This window comes from Eptesicus fuscus, chromosome 13 (genome assembly GCF_027574615.1).
Source record: "Eptesicus fuscus isolate TK198812 chromosome 13, DD_ASM_mEF_20220401, whole genome shotgun sequence".
Taxonomy (NCBI): domain Eukaryota; kingdom Metazoa; phylum Chordata; class Mammalia; order Chiroptera; family Vespertilionidae; genus Eptesicus; species Eptesicus fuscus.
Window position 1 is genome coordinate 49,627,328 of NC_072485.1, and position 18,267 is coordinate 49,645,594.

General features: G+C 44.5%; 1 protein-coding gene and 1 long non-coding RNA gene across 5 annotated transcripts in view; one reads left to right on the plus strand and one right to left on the minus strand.

Moving 5' to 3' along the window:
• MICAL2 (microtubule associated monooxygenase, calponin and LIM domain containing 2) overlaps positions 1-18,267 on the plus strand; it is a 206,111-nt gene that overhangs the window by 174,453 nt on the left and 13,391 nt on the right. The window contains 3 exon segments of the mRNA XM_054724629.1: positions 3,641-3,747; positions 8,339-8,431; positions 11,192-11,285. Coding sequence (XP_054580604.1) covers positions 3,641-3,747; positions 8,339-8,431; positions 11,192-11,285 — 294 coding nt within the window.
• On the minus strand, positions 1,995-16,673 carry LOC114234932 (uncharacterized). Of its 4 annotated transcripts, none has more exons than XR_008557866.1 (4): positions 16,620-16,673; positions 16,404-16,524; positions 4,432-4,553; positions 1,995-2,289 (listed from the first exon to the last, which is right to left on the minus strand). It is a non-coding gene; the product is annotated as an uncharacterized LOC114234932 (long non-coding RNA). The 4 variants fall into 4 exon arrangements; XR_003621116.2 differs by having other exon boundaries at positions 1,995-2,092; positions 2,225-2,289; positions 16,404-16,671; XR_008557864.1 differs by having other exon boundaries at positions 16,404-16,669.

Here is an 18,267-nt window from a genome sequence, read left to right on the forward strand (position 1 = left end):
GTTAAGGCTCTTTACGGGAACTCAGCCTCCACTGTGGGTGCAGCCATCTTGTGTTACGGAAACCCCCACCTCTGCTGTGGGCACTGCCATCTTTGTGGCAGAGTGATGGTCAATTTGCATATTCCTTCTTTATTATATAGTATTACTGATTCCTAGCTTAATCTCACTGTTGTCAGAATATATACTATGTATGATTTCAGGCCTTTGAATTTTGTTGATTCTTACTTTATGGCTTGGCATAGCATCAACTTAGTAAATGTTCATGGGCTTTAGAAAAGAAAAATGTGTATTCTCTAGTTCTTGGGTGGTGGTGTTCTATAAATGTATTAGTAGTGTTTGCTCAAATCTTCTCTATCCTTACAGGTTGTCAACTATATTTCTGACCAGCTGGTTATAAACAGGGGTTCACCACAATCCCCTCCTTTGGTTAAATAATTTGCTGGAATGGCACAGGAACTCAGAAACACTTACACTTGCCCTGGCTTGTTTGGCTCAGGGGATAGAGCATCAACCTGCAGACTGAAGGGTCCCAGGTTCGATTCTGGTCAAGGGCTCATGTCCAGCTTGCGGACTCGATCCCCAATAGGGGGTGTGCAAGAGGCAGCCAATCAATGATTCTCTCTCATCATTGATGTTTCTATCTCTCTCTCCTTCTCCCTTCCTCTCTGAAATCAAGAAAAAATATATTTAAAAAAAAAAAACACTTACACTTACCAGTTTATTATAAATTATATAGTAAAGGCTACCAATGAACAGCCTGAGGAAGAATTACAGAGGGTGAACTCAGGAAGGGTCCCTGTGGAGTTGGGTGGACACCCTCTAAGCATGAGGATGGGTGAGGGTTAGGGTTAGCGTTAGGGTTAGGGTTAGGGTTAGGGTTAGGGTTAGGATTAGGCTGCTAGATTTTGTGACTATTACATTACACAGAGAGTCTAGGTTTTGTTTCTTCACTTGAAGAATAATAAGTAGGCAGTAAAGAATGTATGGAGAGGCAGTAAAGTACTTGCATATCAATTTATTTCTCCCAAGGCTTGTTTTTAAGCATCTTCAAGTGAGTCTGTAATAACCTTTACTCTAGGGCTCGTTTATCCCTATTGCTAAAGTGGGACCCTTCCATGGCCTCTACTAATGCCCCTGGCTGGGGGTGGGGGGACGTGAACACTTCCCAGTCCTGCAAAAGCTTTCGATATTATTTAGCCTGTAACTCCCCAGCAGCTTTTTTGCCCGGCCTCATGCAGTTTCTCTCTGTGCATCTACATATTAAGCAATAAACTAAAGGGCCCTCTGTGCTTATTTCTGAAGTTCTTTTTCTGCACAGCTCCCGCCTCTCCAGTACTCTCCCTCACACATTCCAGCTGCCCAGCCTTCTCAAATGCTCATCTCCGTCTTTTCAGCCCAATGAATCACCTGTGCTCTGCTAAGGTTCTTCCTAACCAGCTGTGATCTGGAAGAAAGTGCCCCAGGGCAGAGAAAGCATTTGTGATCTAGAGCTGAACTCATTTGCTTCTGTTCTCACCTGTATCACAGTTCTGCACTTCCCACTGTCCCACACCTGGAAACAGCTGCTTCATATACTTGGTCCTGACTTCTAGGGCTTTCGTGGTGGGAGGTCAATCCCGGAATGAGTCGCCCCGTTAGAGCCAGAGTCAAACAATGCTGCCAAGTTGTTGTTGTTTTTTAAACTCTGCAGATGACGAGTGAATGCCTAGAATGGATGGTTCTATGATGGAAGGGCGTAAAGGGGAAGAGATGCAGAGGCACCTGTATAACTTTGTGTAACTTTGCCAGAAGTTTAAGAAATGCATTCTATGTGGGAACATTTCCTCCTCAATTTCAAAATGAAATTCAATGGGAATATTACATTTGTTTTCGAGAGTTAGAAAACGTTGTATCCTTAGATTACTATACGTTTTCCACTAAATGAAGGCGAATCAGGCAGTTTTACTAATATTTCAGTATTGTTCACTTTGATCAATGAATGGTGAAGCAGCAGCTATTGCTGATGCCAATAACATTTATTTAAGCAGCTAAAATGAACCAGGCACTGTGCTAGACTCTTCACGTTGATCGTTTTCAACCTTGTCATTCAAATCTGCAAGTTAGAAAACCACGATCGATCCCCCAGCGCATAGGGAGGTAAAGGAGAATTCCTCAGGCTCACGGGCTCAGACCGAATTACCCAGGGGTGATTTATGGCTGCGACTGGGGGACAATCTCAGCTCACCACTAACACTGCCTCCTCCCATTGTTGCGCTGCTCCCTGAGCCATCTTCACCTGAGCTTTCCCATCTGCAATTGAAAGTGGAAAGCAGTTAACTCCCTCCCCAGAGAGGCTGTGTTATTATATACATGTTCTGCATTATTTTTCTTTGAATAAGAGCATATGTAAATGTGCTCCTCCTGGAGGTTAAACTTATTTTTATTTTTTAAAACTTGGCCGCTCCCACCAGGGTAAATAGTTGAACCTTATGGAGAGGAAAAGGCAGTTTGGAGGGAATGTTTAGTCGGCCTGGGAATGCCTCTCCACCTTCCTCCCTGCCCAATCCATATATCTATTCAGATGTAAGCTGCCACAGCAGAGTAAAAATTAGTAAATTTCCTATCACGGAGTCCTAGCAGGTCCTGCTATTCAGTGTCCAGGGTGCGTCCATCCAGATATTAATCATGAACTCTGCATCAGGTGGATGTGGAGGGGCAGATGTCCTTGCTGAGAAGAATAAACGTCTCCCATGGCACCGGGAAGACTTGCTCACACATGGTTCCCAGACAGATCCCAAAGAGACTCTGGTGGACACGGGCATTGGCTGCCTCTAACCATCTACCTCTTGCTCGGAGTTGGCCATATCCCCCTGACTTGGGCTTTCCCGTGGGCCCTGCGTTGCTGAGCCCTCCCTATCTTAAACTGCCTTTCCTGGCATTTGAATCATCACTTCGGTGATGTGATAATATCTGCAAGTTAGGAAAATAGAAGTGGCATTTGTTTAGCCATAATTAATGAAATATTTATGTTGCATGAGACTATGTGATAAAACCTTCGGCTTAGAGTCCTTTTGCTTCTGATTACATTTGGGATTTTTTTTTTCTGTGACCAGACATTCTGACGCCAGCTCTTTTACACTGAGCAGATGTCATGTAGTAAAAATGGGTACCAGATGCTGTGAGCCGCAGAAAGGCGATTTGTTTAAGAGCTGGCTCTGACTTTTGTTGCATTCAATTACTCTGCAGAACAAACCTTACACACAAGCATTTAGGTAACTCAGCTAACTTCAGGCAAGTATTTTAATAATAGATTTCATCTCTGAACGCATTCAAGCAACACACGGTATAAATGGTGTTTAAGGAATTAATTGATTTCTGCATAATACCTTTATTTTTGACGTGAAGAAAGAGCTGCAAAGCTCTTGGCAGGGACCCAGAAGTGTAATTAACGTGGAGGGCCAAATTTTCAGTTGCCCTTAGGTACTGCCTCCGCCTGCTCATGGCAGGTGCAGTGAGGGGAGGGCAGGGAGGGAGGGAGCGGGGCAGAGCGGGGGCGGTGGCGGGCGCGGGGCGCGGGGGGGGGGGGGGGGGGAGGCAGCTTTGGGTCACGAAGTAAGAGGAGAAGCTGGGAGTTCAGTGAGCTCTTGTGTTCCCCTTTCAGGTCCCAAGCACGTCCCCATCAGGGCGCAGGTGACGGGGGCTGCCTCTTCTACCACCTCCTCCTCGGCAGATGAAGAATTTGATCCCCAGCTTTCCTCGCGGTCAAAGGTAACAACACTTGGCAGACCGAAGGGGGCCTTGGCTGGTGGGGCTGTTTACCCTGCAGACTTTAGGCCCGATGTGGGCTCCAGCTGCAGCGGTTTCCTCAGAAGGATCACATTTCCTTGCATCTGACAGCAAACGGCTCTTTCTACCTGGGGTACCCCAAGAACCATCTCTATTTTTTGTTGTTAACTTTTATAGGCTTGCCTTCCTCAGAGATGTAAAACTGGGGAGGGAAAAGAAAACAGACGTATTTCCTTGAAACCATTTGGTGACTACAGCTCTTAAAAGCGGGTTTAATTTGTGGTCCAAGAAGCAAACTATTGGAAAAATTACAGCAAGCGGATGCTTATTTCCCCGGGGGGGGGGGGAGCACAGCTTCATTTAAGCGGCAGATTGCATAGGAAATGCTATGTTTATTCTAATTAGACATGTGGAAGGAGCCACGCAGTGGCAGGTAAGGAAGGATGCTCTGAGGGCCCCCGCTGTGGAAGGGACTAGTCGCTGGCCGGCTGGGGAGAGGGCAGTCCTCCTTGCTTGATGACGTTAATATTCCTGGAGAACACTTTAAACAACTCCCATCCCCCCAGATGTAAAAAGTACAAACACTGTTATATTTCCTCAAATGTCCCTGTATGTCACCCCACAGACACACGCACCCCATGACCACGGCTCACCGTCGTTTCTTACCCGTGGGGCCAGAGCAGTTTCATAGGGTTGGGATGCTGAACGGATGGACCTAACATGCTTCCCAGGCAGACACAGGCGCAGTGCACTGCTCTGTTCGTGTTTACTTTTTGGAGAGAGAGGATCTGAGGAGAAAGGGAGAGAACCAGATTTATTTATTTAGACTCAACTTTTCCATATCTGGCGCTAGGCACTTTGGCCTCATCTCAAGTCACTCAGGGGATCCAGCTCCACAAGGCCCCGGCTGGAGCAAGTCAGGAGGGGGCTGGGACATGGCATGAGTGTGAGAGATGAGAGAGAGGGAGAGAGAAAAGAGAGAGAGAGAGAGAGAGAGAGAGAGAGAGAGAGAGAGAGAATATGAGAGAATATGTATGGACTCTTAATTTTGTAACTTGGGGCATCTCTGATTAGTTTGTTACTCAACACAAGTGAATTCTATGTATGTGTTGATTTCTGGGGTTTCCTTTTCCTCTTTTTGAGTGATCCAGAGTGTATTTCCGAATTCAAATGAGGCAGAGGCCCCAGCATCAGCCATCCTGACACTCTTACATAGGAGAAAAGAATGGAGTGGCCCCAACACGTCAAAATAGCAAGACCGTGGTATGTAGGGCAAGCCTTGCAGGTAGCTCCTGGTCCTCCTGCTGCTCCAGAGCAGCGCCAGTCCTCACCTGCCCGCTTCACCTGCCTTCTGACGTGGCCGCTCTTACGGGAAGGAAAGCTGGCCAGGGACTTCCTAAGGGCTCCCAGTGAAGGAACAAGAGAAGTCCTCTCCCTGTTTTTCCCCCCAATATATTTTTATTGATTTCATAGTAGAAGGGAGAGGGAGAGAGACATAGAAACATCAATGATGAGAATCATTGATCGGCTGCCTCCTGTACACCTCCTACTGGGGATTGAGCCTGCAGCCCAGGCATGTGCCCTGACCAGGAATTGAAGTGTGACCTCCTGGTGCATAGGTCGACGCTCAGTCACTGAGCCACACTGGCCAGGCACCCCCCTCTGGTGTTTTATGTCTTCTGTCCCATACAGGTGTGTCCCCAGACAGAGTCTGTCAGCTCAAATGAAGCTTTGCATAGGAAACTGGAGACAGGATATGCACACTCCACCTCTTCCCTTTGCTCTGCCCCGAAACCAATGCCTGGATCCCAGAGACTGGGACCAGCAGCTGTCCTCTTCCCGCCAGAGTTCTTCTTTCTCTGTCCTTTATCTTTTTCTTCTTTAGCTCTTCGTCTCTTTCTTTTCCTCTCTGCAATCGAGGGTATAAGAACTGTGCCTGGCATATCGTGAGACTACCTGGGTGTCAACGAATCATCCTCATTTCTATGTCAACATCTGTTCATAACTATCAATAAAGGACCTTCTTTCCTCTTCTAGGTTCTGCTTTGCAGGTTCTTGGTAAAGCCATGGGGTTTGGCAGCTCTGCTGCTGGGAAGGGCTAAGACGGTGTGATGCTGCCGAAGCTTCCTCCATTGAAATTGTATGAAATGGTCTTAATTCAGGGGAGGACTTTGCCATTTCTATAAAGCAGGAGTCCTTGATGTGCCTGCACAGTATTTGGCACAGGAAAGGCGGAACAGACTATATGAAAATATGGATGCTGCACTCAGGTGACCCGGGCTTACCTCCTGGCTCTACCATTTACTAATTGTGTGTCATCTTGGGCAAGTTATTTAACATCTCTGAGTTTTGATTTTTTAATTTATAAAATAAGTCTCATTTGAGGGATAATTAAGATGATACATGTGAGGTAATTAGTACAGTGTCTGGCGCATAACAATCAATAGTGGGATTTGTTATGTAGGTTAGTAGGTTGTAAGCTCCAGAGATGTTTGTTGAATAAATGCACCAACTCTCCATAGATTGAGTGGGAAAGTCTCTGGATAACAATTACCAGTGATCTCCACACGCCCCTCCCCAGCCTTTCCAGTAAGGTCCTGGCTGCCTGAAAGAGGGGTTCCCCCACCCCAATGTCCCAGAACCTCTGTTCAGAGAGATTGACAATCAATCAGGAAGTTACCCCCTAGAAATAGAGATTTTATCATGTGGAATAAGTTTGAGTTCTCAGAGCCAAAATTTTCTCCCAAGGATGAAGGAGAGCATGAGGCCTTTAGGATTCTAGATCCTGAAGGAAATTCTATAAAAACCAAGTTTCATCATTGAGATCAATGTTGTCACTGATGGTCTATAGACATTTGGAACCCTGGGAACTGGGAGCTTTTCTAAGGAGAGTGATGGCCCTCCATGGGACAGGTGTCAGAATGACAAGGATTCATGAAGCCAGGATGGTTCATGCTTTTGAAGGTTAATCTCTAACCTCTAATGGACCCGGATTCCTCTGGCAGTGTCTGGGTCAGCCCTGGTAGGTCTATTCCCCACTTGTGGATTTATGGTCCTTTAACGGACAAATTTTCAGTTCAACCACAGTTATTGAATACCCAGGTGGCCACTGCACTGTAATAATTTTTTAATTCCATATTTGTTTCTGCCAGCATTAAAAAGGAACGTCTAGCCTGCTCTAATCCTCATGCTATTATAGAAAATTAATGTGTATGCTCAGGGAAGGCAAACTCATAATGAAACTAGCCCAATTTGAATATTTATTTTGTATATACAGGATATATATATATATATGTGTGTGTGTGTGTGTGTATATGTATGTGTGTGTGTGTATATATATATATATACACTCCTACATGCATATAAACATATAATAGCTGAAAAATCATATTTTAGTAAAAAGTTATAATCAATGCTAATGTATAATATAATAATATGCTAATAATAACACAAATCATAGTATGTACTGAATTTCTATACTATATCTTTTCAAGTATTCTGCAAAGGGCTTGACCTGCCTTATCTCATTTATTCCTTACTACACCCCTACAAGGCAGGTATTAAATCGTTCTTATCACTGAAGAGGATGCTGATGTTCAGAGTGTATGACATGCTACAGCTCATGCAGCTCGGTCAGGAACTGATGCCAGCTCTGCAGGCTGCCTGGCCCGAGGCCCCCCATCATCCTCTGCTGTTTCTCCAACCAGAGTGTCTCCTGAACTTTCCAATGTGTGGAGCTGGCCACACCACTACTTCCCCTTCCTCTGGTGTCTGAAACCTGGAAATGGCACCATCACGATCCAGACATCTAATTAAAATGCATCAGTTTTGGATGTTCTGTATTTTTCAAGCCCAGGCACACAAAGAATCCAGTGACATTCATGATACATTTGTGTAGCTAAATGAAGTGGGGAAGAGAAGCAATCTTATGCCTCTCTCCAGCCAAAAAAACTTTTCATTTCATTTAAATATGCTCCTCTATTCCCAGGTTTAATTGGGCAATGTAGACCCAACCTAAGGACTAATTAAAGTTGTTAACTGGTTTTCAGGTAGTATACTTTGTGTGTGAGTGTGTGTGTGTATGTGTATGTGTGTGAGTCCCAGACTCATCATCCCTGGGCCTTATGGTAGCGCCTAAAGAGAGTAATTCTTGTATGATTCCTTCCTTCAGCTGAACCAAGTCAGTGCTCTATAAAGCCACTCCCAAACACACACACACACACACACACACACACACACACACACACATGTTTCCCAACCCAGCACCTACTAGCCATATGTAGCTATTTATATTTACATCTAAACTCATTAAAATGAAATAAAATTCAAAATTCAATTTCTTAATCCCACTAGCCTCATTTCAAGCATCCAAAAACCACATGTGGCTGGTGGCTTCCACATTTAGGCGGCACAGATACAGAGCATTCCCACCATTGCAGAGGTTCTTGGGCGTCACTCTTCTAGAAGCTAATCAGTGGTTTGGTTGCAGGGGGCAGAAGCCTATGACAGGGTTTTGTCAGTTTCAACCCATTTTCTCAGACATACATTTTTTCTTCTCTGTTGATTTTTATAGGAGAGCAAGACACTTAGAAGAAGAAGGAAGTTGGAAAAAGCAACAAAACAACTGGTTAAGCAAGAAGAATTAAAAAGACTTCATAAAGCTCAGGTCAGGAAACCTTGATATGAGCGAGTGGGCCTGGGACCCTGGGAATCGGAAAGCCCTTTGGAAGTCGGGATTGCAGTGGGGAGGTGGGCTGGAGAAAGGTCGGTTCCTCTTCTCTGAGCGACCAGGTTCCTGGCCCTTCTAAAGGCGCTGGCTCAAACCCTGGTGCGACTCTGGGGCCTGGAGAGCCCTCTGTTAACCTGGCCCACCCCCAGCAGCCTTTCCATCTGCAGACACATTTCCAGCAGAGTGAGCCTGAAATAACAGCCGACACATGGCCGAGGGACCATCCCCGGCCTTGACTGCCACATAGCAGTCTGTGCGGACACACCTTCCCTCAACTTGCTGCCAGGGTCTCTGCTGAACTGACAGCTATTAGGAGCTGTCTCTGTTGCAAAATCAGTTGAACAACATAAGCACCCAGCATTCCGATATAGGCTTCCTGGCCCACTGCAAACATTTCTTCCCAAATTGATCTGCCCACCTCTGTCACAGAGCGGCAAAATGAAGCAGACAGGCAAGGCATCCTCCCTCTCCCTGAGGCCCTCAAAGCTAGCCTTCAAGAACAGTTAGGTTTTAGGACAAACAGACTTCGAATGGCCTCTCATATGAATCCATTGTACCCTTACATTCCTTCCTCCAATTATTCCCTTTATCTGGCCATGCAGTCCTGGAAGTTGTGTCTTACCAGAAGGAGATCGTTTAGTACAACCTCCTTTACCCTTCACGGTCACTGACTTGGGAGCTGCCCCTGTCACCGGGTGGACAGGGAAAATTTCCATCAGCTTCCTCTGTCCACTCTCAGCTTCTAAAACAGGTTTCTTTGAAACATACCAACTTTCCCTTCTGAGAACAAGATACGTCTTTATGATATGGACTGGCAAGCTCAGCAATTTCCCCTTCTTATATTTTCACTCCAGTCAATAGTTGGCAATAGGAGAAGAATTACAATGGCCGTTAGAGTCTTAATTTGCATTCTTTTTCAATCTTTGAGATTTTCATCCTTAGTGTCTAAAGAATGACCACTATATTAGCCAGATTGGGTGGCCATAAAAACCTACCACAGAGTGGGTGGCTTAAACAACATAAATTCATCTCGCACGGTTCTGAAGGCTGGAAGTCCAAGCTCAGGGTGCCTTCAGGGTGGGTTTCTGGTGAGGACTCTCTTCCTGGCTTGTAGACAGCTGCCTTGCTATAGCCTCACATGGCCTTTATTTTCTGTGCACATGTAGAGAAAGAGAGATCAATCTCTGGTATCTCTTCCTCTTCTGATTAGGATGCCAGATCCATCAGATTAGGGCCCCACCTTCTCGACCTCATTTAATCTCATTTACCTCCTTCAAGGCCCTGTCTCCAAATATAGTCACTTTGGGAGTTAGAAATCCAACATATGAATGGGGGTGAGGGGGACTCCGCTCACTCCATAACAACCACATAGCCATAATTACAAAGTAATCAGTAATAAAGTTATTTAAATGCTTTCTTTCCTTTTGCAATTCTACACCATGCCAGCAAGAGACCGATTTATAAAGATATAATTATCTTTAAAAGAGAGACAGAGAGGAAGGGGGCATGAAATTACAAGTTGTTTAAGATATAATTCCCACCTATTTCAGATTTTATGTTTGGGGCTTAAACACTCTTCGTTGGCACAAGAGGAGCCAGGTGGCTGCTCAGGCCTCTTCAGGGGATTGGAGGTGCTTTGGCAATTGTACCCCTAAATCTAGGGGAGACTTAGAAAGACGCAGAGTTAAGGAGGAAAGGGAGTCAAAGTTGGAGTGAGATACAGGAGAAAGAACACACACATACTACCTGCCCCAACAGCTGCTGGGTCCTTAAATATACCTGGTCTGCCAGGTGCCAAGTCTGTTCTACCTAGAGATGTGCCTTTGGCAGCATGATATCAGAAAACAGAGAAAACGATGGGTGAGCAAAATGGACAGAGGACAGGTTCTCCCCTCATTTTCCTTCCTAATAATCCACAAGAGAGAAGGACCTAGTACGGAAAGTAAACATGAAAATGCAAACCCACTCATGACCCCAAACCCTACTAGATGCCAATGGTGAGTCTAAGGAGGGTAATAAGGTTGTCCCTTAGCAGGATAAACATCTGGTGTCTTAATAACCTGCTGGTAACAATGCTACCATACACTTCCACAGTAAAAGGCCCCGGGCATTGGCCCCACCCCGAGGGGCAGTGAAGGAGTAGGTACAGTCTGTAGCTGAGGACTGGAGCCAGGCGGACAGAGAAAGGAACACCCAGCCTCAGGAGTTGGCCCAGATCTCCCGCTCCAGATCAATTTCTTGGAGGGATCTGCCGCTTCTTCTCAGGAAAATGGACCGTGAGCATGCTCTGTGTTTGCCCCCAGAGCCCCTGTCCTACTCAGAGTCGTGGTTCTTCATGAGCAGAGTCACAGGCTGAGGCTCCAAGGAGTCCAGGAGCCGGGAGGACCGCCCACCTGGCCCCGCAGCCTCTGCCTGAGAGCGCGGCTGTGTGATTGGCCTGGTCCAGGGGGACTATTTTAGCATCTACTTGGGGGCAAACTGAGCTGACACACGGACTCCTTGCTTGATGGCTTCATGCTAAAGAAGGGAAATGTCAAGTTCTAGTTGTTTGGGAATTCGGAGGTCCTGACCCAGTTAATCAAGGAGGTGACATCACGTGGGGAAGGGCTTCTTCCTCTTGGAAAGGCAGTGGCAGCATGGGCCCCTCTTGTGACTCTGTGCGAGGGTCCCCTGTGACGTAAAACCCTGGCATTGCAGGCCATCCAGAGGCAGCTGGAGGAGGTGGAGGAGCGGCAGAGGGCCTCCGAGATCCAGGGCGTGAGGCTGGAGAAGGCTCTGAGAGGAGAAGCAGGTAGGCATCCCAGCAGATCCACAGCAGCAGCCCCACCCGTGGCTGTGGTCTGAGAACAGTGCTGGCCTCACCGTCTGGGCAAAGCAGGGAGACTTGTCATCCTCTGGCTCTGTCAGCATCGACACAACGCGAAGTCTACAGCTGCTTCACGCTTTCATAGTCAACGTGGCCGTTTGAGATTCCTAGGGGCACTGGTAGGCCTGTGGGCCTTGTCCCTGGGTTTCTGGTCTGCCCAGTTCTCTGTTACTGTGAATGTTCGTTGCAATTCAGGGGTGAGCATAGATTCAGGAGAACTGTTTGGGCATTCAAGCAATGTTGGTAGTGATTCAAAGCCTGGACTTAAAGTAAAAATCCTTGTTTCTCCCTTTACTCACTGCATGACCTTAGGCCAGTCATGTTTTAAATCTTTACGAACTTTCTCTCCTCTACAATGGAGGTAATAGTGGTTTCCAACCTTATAGAGCTGATGTAAGCATTAAAGAAGAAATTTTACATATATACATATATATATGGATATGTATAAATACCTCTCTGTGTATATGTGTATATATATATTTATATATGTATAGACACATATACATTTATATACACACACATATATATACATAGATACACATTTACATATACATATGTATATACATATGTGTGTGTATATATATATATATACATATACATACACACACACACACACACACAGACACATATAAAAATTAGCACACTGCCTGGCACAGGTAAAGCACTAAATGGTAACTATTCTGCCGATAGCTTCAGACTCTCAGATCCAAACAGAATTCATCTGGTGAAGCCCTGTTGTTGCTGGACATGAAGACAGTGGGTCTAAAATGATCACTACGACACAGTTTCTGCCTCAGAGCCTTACAGTCCACTGAAGGACACAGACCTGCAGAGACATAAACCACAATCCAGGAGGACCAGTGCTGTGTCAGGGACAAGCATCAGGGCGCATGGGCACAGGAGCAAGAGGTTCCTAACTGGTCCTGGGAGAGGGACGGTCAGGCTGGGCTTCCCGGAAGGGGTGGCCTGTCAAGATGAGAACCAGAGGAGGGAGGAGTTCACCAGTGAGGGGAGGAGACTGTTCTGGCAGAGGGAGCAGCACCTGCAAAGGCCAGATGTGAAAAGACGTGAAATGCCTTAACGAAAGAGAGGCCGGGGAAGGGTTCTGGGGTGAGGAATGACTTAAAGAAATACACGTGTTTTTCAAAACCACCCAGCATCTGTGTGGGTAGTGAATTGGGGGGAGGGGGGAGACTTAGGGTTTGTGGGAAGTATTGTCTCTCTAGCTTTGTGACATGATGTATTTAGCCTTTTATATTTTGGATGTAAAGTGTGAAAAACCAAACGCTGGAAACACATCTCTCTCTGTGTAACCATGAAAATGTGTTACTGATTAAACAACATAGTGAAAGGTTAGGGTTTCAATTCTCTTAAAACTTCAGTTATTTGAGAGTGATGATGCTAGCAGGGGCAGACCCAGATTTTGTGAGGCCTGAAGCTCATACAAAGTCATGCCCGCAAAATTGTGAGGGCTGCTCCCCGAGCCTTGTGAGGGGCCAGCCAAGTGAAGGGCCCTGGGGGTCCAGCGTTAGTATTAGCTGTATGGCTCACGTGTCTTTGGTTAACAGGGAAATGCTGGAGTCAGAGTTTACCCCCCTGTGCCTCAGTTTCCTTGTTTGTAAAGTAAGAATGATAATTACATCTGTTTCTTGGATTTGTGGTGAGGATAGGCTAAAACAGTTAATGTGGAAGCCCTAGCATAGGGCCTGACTATGGGATGGATGGCATAATTAATAAATATTTGTTCCTGTTCTTATGAAAATACACTATGCATGTCCTTGTAAAGAAAACCCAAATCCATTCATCAGAAGTAGGTTTCATTACCAAAATGATACCCATCTCCTGCTGCTTGGAGTGAGAGTCACTACCTGTCTGGTGCTTTTCTTTAGGAATCCACTGATTTCAGTGAGAGCCTTAGAAATAAACGAGATAAACCAGCAACGCTTGGGCATGCTTCCGTTTGCTGGGGAGGCACTGTGGCGTAGCGGGGCAGGGAGAATTATAGGCATCAGAGAGCACTGGGCTCAAATTCTGTCCCATTGCATTTAGGCTGTGTAGTCCTAGGAAAATCACTTTACTTCTCTGGTCCCATATTGCTTACCTGAAAAATGGAGCTAATAGTCCCCACATTACCAGGTCGTTTTGAGAATTAAGGGTCTTGGTGGGCAAAGTATCCCCCAGAGCGTGGGCAATAAACGCTACTTGATATTACTTAACAAAATATTGATATCCACATACATACACTGTTAAAGAACTCACTCTCTATTCTTCACTGCTTGAGATTTATATTCTAGAAACCAATATTTTAACACTTGTGAAAATCTCCCCATTTCGAGTTATCAGCTAAAGAAACCCTGATGCTTGTGGTGTTGTCCAAGGTACGCTAACCTGGCCAGAAGATGGATGCCATTCCTTCTCTTTATATCTTTGGTAATTTAATCTCCCTATTAAGTTTATGGGCCTTTTCCTCTTTGATTGTCTTTGTGTGGGCGACAGATGCAAACCAACCAGGGGCTAAAGACTAAAAGAGTCAAGGCATGGAGCGCAGCCCCAAAGGAAGCCATATGGAAGATTTGCAAACCAGGCATCGAAATTAATACACCCCTAACTTGTAATAACATTTGTGCAATAATAATGTTCCTTTACAGTTTAATATTCTATTCAGCCCCTTTAAGAGATTGCCCTGGTGCTTAATGAATGACCGATGCTTATTAGGTTAAGTTGTATTTGAGCTGGCCTGTGCTGCTCTGGTTCAAGTAATGTAATGGGAATTATTTAATAGGTATTATTAGGATAATTAGAAAATGATCACAGTTAGGCAATAACATTGAGCTATAAAGGTTGTGAATAACCAAATTTAGAGACAGGCCTGAAAACATGAGTAGTCTGCGACAGTTACGCAAGTCTCCTCTAGTGATTATGTGCTCCCTCCTGAAAGGGTCTTTTGTTCCTGGGAGTTATTCATTAGGCAGGCATTGAATTAGCGGAACATGCGGGGGTGCAGGACGGATGGCAATGATGGCTGAAGAGCAAAATGAGGCTTTGATGAGCTCCTAATTGTCGCGACAACAATTCCTGCTTTCTTTTTTTCCCAACAGTCAGAAATATGCTTCCCCACCCCCGGGAAGGGGTTTTCCCCATTTTGTCAAGGAGGGGAAAACAAAGAGAAACAAAAAATCTAAGAATCCACCCCAGAAGACAAGTCATTATGTTCTATAGAATGTGTGTGTGCCTGTGTGTGTGTGTGTGTGTGTGTGTGTGTGTTATAGATGGGTGTCCTTGACAAAGGGGATGGATTCCCCTGGTGGTCCTCACTGCCCATAGTAAAGGACACTTGTGTCCTGACTGCCCTGGGCCCCACCTTCTGTAAGGAGGCCAAGCCGAGCTCTGCCAGCCACTCAGGTTCTTCTTAATCAGGGCCCTGCTACCTACGGGCTTGTTGGTTGTCAGCACAGTGGTCAGTGTTATGTGCTGGGGTCATGGAATATCCCAGTTTAGCAAGAGACCGTCCTTCACATTTAGATGGTCTGGATGATAGGATTTGTTCTTTCTTTCAGTGCCTAGGGACAGGTGAAATCTGGTGAAAACTGCAAGTGACTTGGAAGAAGAAAGGATGTATCCCCAAGAGAGGTGGATGGGAATTAGTCCTCCCTTTTAAGCTTACCAGCTTCTGGAAAGGTTTACCAGCTGGTTGTCTGCATTGAGGTTCTTTCCTTTTTTGTGGGGGCCAGATGGCTTTTCCATCATATAGAGAGGGGTTTGCAAAGGAAACATCAGGATTGCCAGGCTGCCAGCAGGTGGCAGCAGGCACACACATGATGACGAGAACTGGGAATGAAAACCTAGCCAGGAAGAGGGAAGTAGTTTGGCGTATACTCTGTGGTTTTTATCTTGACTGTGGCTGAGGAACAGAAAGAAGAAGAATTTCTTGGATAATGTAAGGGTGAGGTGTCCTGAAAAGAACAGAAATATTAGAGTCAGATGCTCCTGTGTTTGAATCCTGATGTCATTCATAGAGAGTGGCAAGGAATAAGACTCCAAAGTAGATGGCTAAGGAAGCAAGGAATTTGGGTTGGTTTGCCACAACTCTGTGATTCAATTGAAGTGGGACACTCCTGAGTTTGAATCCCAAAGTGATCATCATATGACAATTACCTCTTTGCGAAACTTTCTTATCTGTAAAATGGACTAATGATACCAACCTTATAGGATTGGTATGAAGAAAAGACTAAATGAAATAATGTTAGTAAAGCACCTAAAAGAACTGCCTGGTATATAATAGGTATTCAGAAAAGTTAATTCCTACTTTTTCTTTTCTTTCTTTCCATTCTCTTTTTTCCCCTTAATACCTTCACCCTTTTCATCCAACCTCTCTCCCTCTGACAGCTCTCAATCTATGCTCTGTACGTATGAGTCTGTTTTCTATTTTGTTAGTTTATTTTGTTCATTAGGGTCCACATATGAGTGAAATCATACGGTACTTGCTTTTCTCTGACTGGCTTATTTCACTTAGCATAATACCCTCCAGGACCATCCATGCTGTCGCAAAAGGTAAGGTTCCTTCTTTTTCATGGCTGACTAGTACTCCCTTGGGTAAATGTACCACAGCTTTCTTATCCACTCATCTACTGATGGGCACATGGGCTGCTTCTAAATAACACTGCAATGAACATACCTCCTCTTTTCTTTCATATTCATATCATTATAAAACATAGCTGGATGGTCAACAATTTCTCATATTGTATTTATTTATTTGTTCAATTGTTCACATTCATTTAAAACTATACTCCCTAGAAGACATTTAAACTAGTTTCTATAAAAATATATAATACATGAATTTCCCATGTCTGGTCCATATTAGGATCTCAATGTAGACTCATGCTATTACCCCCCAAAAAACCAATTCAGTAAAAGCAGTTTAACCAAGAGAAGCAAACACTGGGGTTCGAAGGCATGCCTCCCCGACCATGTGCCATAGTTTGGGGATAGATTTCAGGGGATGGACATCCTTCAGGTAACCTTCCACAGTGACCTGTTCCCTACCTGTACTGAAAGGCAGTGAGTCCAAGGCCTGCCTGCCATCCCAGGTGGCTGGCTGCTGTGCTCTCAAAGGCCAGCAGAGCAGGGGGCGTGGGGGCCGAGAACTTCTGTGATCCTGGAGGGTCTGTATGAAGACAGGGTGGACAGGGTTGCCTGAAGCTCAGGCAACATTATTTCATCACATAAAGCCATGGAATGTGGTCAGGAAAGAACTCCAACCTCATAGAGAATGGCCAGGAATAACAAGACTCCAAAGCTGATAGGGAAGCAAGCAAGGCGTCTGGATGGGTTGCCACATCTCTGCTATTATGACCCATGGTATTAATCTTGCAGCCCTCAGATTTGAAAAGCACTGTCATAATGGTTTTACCTGGAAAAATATTTAAAACCAAATAACCAGATGGCTGCCTGAGCCACAGATACAGAAGGGAGTTCCTAAGAACTATAAAGCGGCAGAATGGTGGACGAGATCCTAAAAAAGCTCATTCACTACAATCATCCTTTTAAAAACATTGCAATGCTCTCGAGTAAGTGAGATAAATCTCTCAGGGCCAAGAGGAAGAAAGAAGAAGGTATGCTGAAACGTACATGTGCCAGGAAAGAAGCAAGCACAAAAACAGAAACCCAGGGTGGTCTTGGGGGGAAGTATCCCTGGTTTTAGAGTCTAAGCCTTGGAACTAACAAGAAGTTAAGGAGCTGACCTTGAGGTTCCCACATTAAGCCAAGTCTCTAGCTCTGCCAGACCAAGTATAGATCCTCTAAAGAAACCATGCCTCAGTTTAGGCTCTCAGGATCCCATCTGACAGGTTAAGTTCAATAAACTATGAGCTTATAATAATAATACTTCTTAAAATCACCCAAAACATAAAGAAGTGAGTCACTGAGAATGAGAGTCAGCAAAAACAACACATTTCAATGGCCAAGAACTTCAACTATATTAATTATTAAACTTGGACTATAGTATGTCTATGTGTAAATATTTAAAGAAATAGTAAATTGCATTCAAAAATGAGCAAACAGAAAAACACTGTAAAAGTAAGCAGGCAACACCGCCTTAACCTTCATCAACGATAACCATAATCAAACTTAACATTCCTGCTATGATGTATAAGAAAGATATCTTATTGCTAAAATAGCTCTAAGTTGGGAGTTGAATGACTAGAAGTAAAGTGTTCCAGGCTCCTTATATTGTTTAAAAGGAGGTTAAGGTGTTAAGTTTAGACTTTGCTAAGGTATTAGAAATGCCTATTTAAATTTTCAGTGTAATCACTGAAAGAAGGAAATAAAATGAATAACTTCCAAATCAGTTGGGGGAAACAAAAGGAGAAAAAAATAATCAAACAAAAATTCTAATTCAGTTCTAAGTAGCAATAAAAAAGCATAGAAAAAAGTTGACAAGATAGCATCAAGGAAGATGGAAGAAACAAGCCCAAATAGTCATATTAATGACAATTAATGAACAAAACAACACCCAATTATATTCTGTTTAGCAGACATGTGTAAAGCACAGAAAATTTTAAAGTAAAAGGATGGCAAAATATATACTAACTTAATAAAGCTGGAGTAATTATATTAGAAGCAGTAAAACAGCCTTTAGTGTCAAAACCATTATTAGGAATAAATAGATCACCACATAATTTTAAAATGATCAACTCCCCAAGAAGATATGACAGTTATGTTTTTGTTTTTGTTGTGTTTTTTGGTTGTTTGTTTGGGCTTTTTGTTGTTGTTGTTAATCCCCACCTGAGGATATTTTTCATTGATTTTTAGAGAGAGTGGGAGGGAGGGGGAAAGAAAGAGAGAGAGACACACACATTGATAGATGTTTCCTCCCACATGCTGAGGCTGGGGCCAGAGATCTAGCCTG